This window comes from Pectinophora gossypiella, chromosome 3 (assembly GCF_024362695.1).
Source record: "Pectinophora gossypiella chromosome 3, ilPecGoss1.1, whole genome shotgun sequence".
Lineage (NCBI taxonomy): Eukaryota > Metazoa > Arthropoda > Insecta > Lepidoptera > Gelechiidae > Pectinophora > Pectinophora gossypiella.
The window spans coordinates 6,935,139-6,939,102 of NC_065406.1; the positions used below are offsets into that span (position 1 = coordinate 6,935,139).

General features: G+C 33.7%; 1 protein-coding gene across 1 annotated transcript; it reads left to right on the plus strand.

Moving 5' to 3' along the window:
• Window positions 1-1,796: 1,796 nt before the first annotated feature.
• On the plus strand, window positions 1,797-3,752 carry LOC126381781 (uncharacterized). Its single transcript, XM_050031262.1, has 3 exons — window positions 1,797-1,925; window positions 2,898-3,027; window positions 3,363-3,752. Exons 1-3 carry the CDS (start codon window positions 1,857-1,859, stop codon window positions 3,728-3,730), a joined length of 567 nt encoding a protein of 188 aa, XP_049887219.1. The 5' UTR covers window positions 1,797-1,856; the 3' UTR covers window positions 3,731-3,752.
• Window positions 3,753-3,964: the final 212 nt, after the last annotated feature.

Genomic DNA, 3,964 nt, shown 5'->3' on the forward strand with positions numbered 1-3,964 from the left:
AAAGACAACTATGTGGCTGATACTTTATCCAGAGCACCTGCTTCGGAAGAAATTAATGACTATGATTTGGAAGCTAAGATTAAGGAAAGAAAAATTTTTAAATTAATCAGCAAAATTTCGAGCATTAAGTATTTAAAAATATCAGACAAGCTTTTAAAAAAATTGAAGAAGAGACGTTACAAGATAGTGATTTACTGCAGCTTATAGAATACATTATCAATGGCTTCCCTAGATATATATCTAAGTTACCAGAATCACTGAGGTGTTATCATAAATATCGCCACGAACTGTCTACAACTGAAGGAATGATATTCAGAAATAACCAAGTTCTGATACCACCCAGTCTGAGACAAGATATGTTGCAGAAAATCCATACCAGTCATAATGGAACAGCAAGCAGTCTTAGACTAGCAAGAGCAAATGTATTCTGGCCGGGAATGTCAATGGACATAAAAACATATGTAGAAAAATGCCTATTTTGTGCAAAAAATTTTCCCAGTCAACAAAGTCTACCTCTCATTAGTCACGATATTCCGGTTTATCCATTTCAATATATTTCCATGGATGTGTTCTCTATTGGTGACTTGAAGTTTTTGGTAACGGTAGATCATTATTCTGACTACTTTGAGCTGGATAAAATATCATCCCTGACAGCTAATGAAATCATACTGGTTTGTAAGAAAAATTTTGCTCGTCATGGCATCCCACAGTTAGTGTGTACAGATAATGCAACTAATTTTAACAATGAGCATTTCAAAGAATTTGCCTCTCAGTGGAATTTTGAACATGTAACATCATCACCACATCATCCACAATCTAATGGGAAGGCTGAAGCAACAGTAAAGATTGCAAAAAGATTGGTTTTGCAGAGCTTGGAAACACAACAAGATTTATGGTACTGTTTACTACACCGGCGGAATGTGCCCATAGAATGTGATACTACTAGTCCAGTTCAAAAATTATTCTCCAGAAGAACACGTACTGGTCTCCCATGCTTGCTGGAACATCTGAAACCCAAAGTGGTAGACAATGTGCCTACTAAAATAAAAGAAAGAAAGGAAAAGATGAAAGAAGTATTTGACAAGAAGAGTAAAGATCTGTCAGATTTAAAAATAGGACAGAAGGTAGCAACACAATTACAACCAGAAATAAGCAAGAAATGGAGTTTTGGTGAGGTCACCAAAGTTTTGAATAACAGATCATATATAGTAAGAATCGAAAACAGAGATTACAGAAGAGATAGAATACATATAAGGCCTTTTCTGGGTAACTATAATTCCTCAATTGTTTCTAAGGACAAGGAACGCCCAAACTCTTCACCAAATGAACAGACGTCTAGAGATTTTGTGGGATTTCATCTGTTTGCATCGCCAACTTCATCACCAGCCCAGCAGTTGTCTGAAGATACTTCTCCAGCAGTAGTTCCTGAGAGGAGGGAAGAAAACCCGCATGTGGTTTCTGCAGATGTAGCACCAGAACCCCTTCGTAGAAGTTGTAGAATAAGACATACTCCACATCACCTTCAAGACTACATGTTATAGTTAATTATAAAAGCTAAGTGTTTGTTGTAATTGTAAACTGATTTATTATTATTTTCTTTTTAAAGAGAAGGGGATGTTTCGGATGTGTAACTGAACATGCCGTTCACAAGTTGTTTATTAAACGAATGTGTTTTTTATGTTGACATCTGTCAATTCTGACTTTTGTATTGCCGCCTAGATATAGCGCAATAAAGGCTTATAGTGAATATTATTATTTTCATTTACTAAAAATAACATATACATTAATTATAATATATTATGTTATATTTAACATTGTTAAATTATATAGAGTATGAGGTGAAAAAATAAAAAAATATGAAAATTATGACAATAAAAATGTACGATGGTGTACTTGGAGTGAAATGCACGACTTGCAACAAAGGGGTAAACTTTTCCATGTTTAAAATTCATAAAAATAATTCTCATTATGAACCATTATTTCTTACACCCATGGCGATGAGAGACTCGGATTCTTTTTGAGAAATGTGATAGATGTATTATCGTGGCATTATAAGTTAGTTATTTTATTAAGTACTCGTAAGTATCTATCTACTTACAATGTCAGAATCAACTTTAATGTGAAATCCATATGTATTGGTATGTTTTTTGTTTATTTTTTGTGTGTGTATTTATAATGCATGTCTACGTACGTAAGTATGCAACTTAATTTATGAGGTTTTTATTGTGATGGACGTTAGTTTCCTTGAGAAAAACCTTCATACTCAACAAAAGATGATCATAGAAATATTTTGTCTACCGGTTTTAGTATCTATTTTGCAAATCACGTTTAATTATAATCACATTTAAATAGCACATTGTCTATAAATACGCATTTTTCGTAGTGTGGGAATAAAATATTATTAATAACTTTATGTGTGATTTTTATTTTATTAAAATGATTCGACTATTAATACATGTTCATGCTCATTAGGTACTTGTTAATTTATTTTTTAAACAAATTTAATAAAATCGCAACAGAATATAAATTAATGATTTTCTTGTCGCCATAAGATATTTAGGTACAACTATAGGTATACAAAATCAAAATCAATTGCTTTGCAAAATATTGCAATAGAACGACAGCATTTTATTTGTAAGTAATAAGTAATTATAAAGTCATTGATTTTGTTCAGGCCCAGATTACCTGAAAATTTAATGACGAGCAATAAAAAAGTTATACACCCATTAATCGATCACGTGCAAATAAATCATAATGGACATTTTTATATGCAATTATGGATTGAGGGTCTGTCAAAATTGTTTGAAATGTTGCGCGCACGTTTGTTTTCCGTGATGTGGGCTAGAAGATGTATCATTGTTTTCTTTCTTTGTATTATATGCGAAATTTCGTCGCAGTTGATAATAGACAAACCGAGCGACCATTTGATTCCAATACCCCGCTACCAATATGAAGAAATGTACAGAGACTACGCATATCGCAACCTGAGCGCCAATGCGAAATCGGTGTTCTTTGCCATTAATATTCGTAAGTAAAGAAAAAATAGTTTTTACTCTGGGTAAGTGCAGAGCCGAGTGAGCGGGACAGCCGTGGCAGCAATAGACAATAGTTCCATCCTTTCTTATTTTTATGGTGTTATTTTCCAATAACCTATGACGTTGATTTCAACTAATAAAACCACTGCTAACATCTCTTTATTATCTGTCATATATGTATAATTACCTCCTCCCCGTTTTATCCTTACGCTTCATATTGTTGTCATCGACCAGTCAAATCCTTCCACATTCTGTACTTCGCCAAATATTCCATTCATGATTCTTTGAACTTGAACTTCATAATTACTCACTTATGAATATTTACAGATCCGTCTTGTCGTGCAAAAAAAGGTTTTTGTATACCTCGTGCGAAATGCATAGAGAAGAAAATGTTTTACATAGCACGGGTGTGCTACTGGTGGGAGCTGGTGTGTTGTTACGAAGACTACCCTCCGGCTAGGAACCCTGTAATAGCGATGTTGCGCACTGAAGACCATATCATAGACAATTCCTCTCACATACTTACTCCTTCGGAATACTCGAAGCAACTTAATCTATCGGATGCTGAAATAGAAAAAATGATGGTAGACAACACGACTGTCTCGCCCTATTCTTATTGGAAGACTGAGCTACCCCCGAAACTACATGAGCAACCTAAAACAAAAGCTGACACGATACTTCCACCTAATGTTTAATTAAATAAAAAATATAAAATTTTGTATTTTTTTCTTCCTGTGTACCTACCTACTGAAATAAAAACAATTTTTATTGGTAAGCGTTTTTCGTTAAAATTATTAGTACAGAAAATGGCATACTAATTGTACGAATATCTATAGTTGACTGTAACGCCATGTTATGTTTTCCTGCACGTTAATGACGTATTACAATTTGTAAGAATCAAACATAATAAAGTTTATCAGAGTATCTTG

Bases quoted from the DNA above. Each gene is read 5' to 3' on its own strand.
- LOC126381781 (XM_050031262.1), top strand. From the start codon at position 1,857: ATGAAAATTATGACAATAAAAATGTACGATGGTGTACTTGGAGTGAAA. The intron at 1,926-2,897 runs GTAAACTTTTCC...ATTTCGTCGCAG, and splicing joins GCACGACTTGCAACAAAGGG to TTGATAATAGACAAACCGAG. The intron at 3,028-3,362 runs GTAAGTAAAGAA...GAATATTTACAG, and splicing joins GTTCTTTGCCATTAATATTC to ATCCGTCTTGTCGTGCAAAA.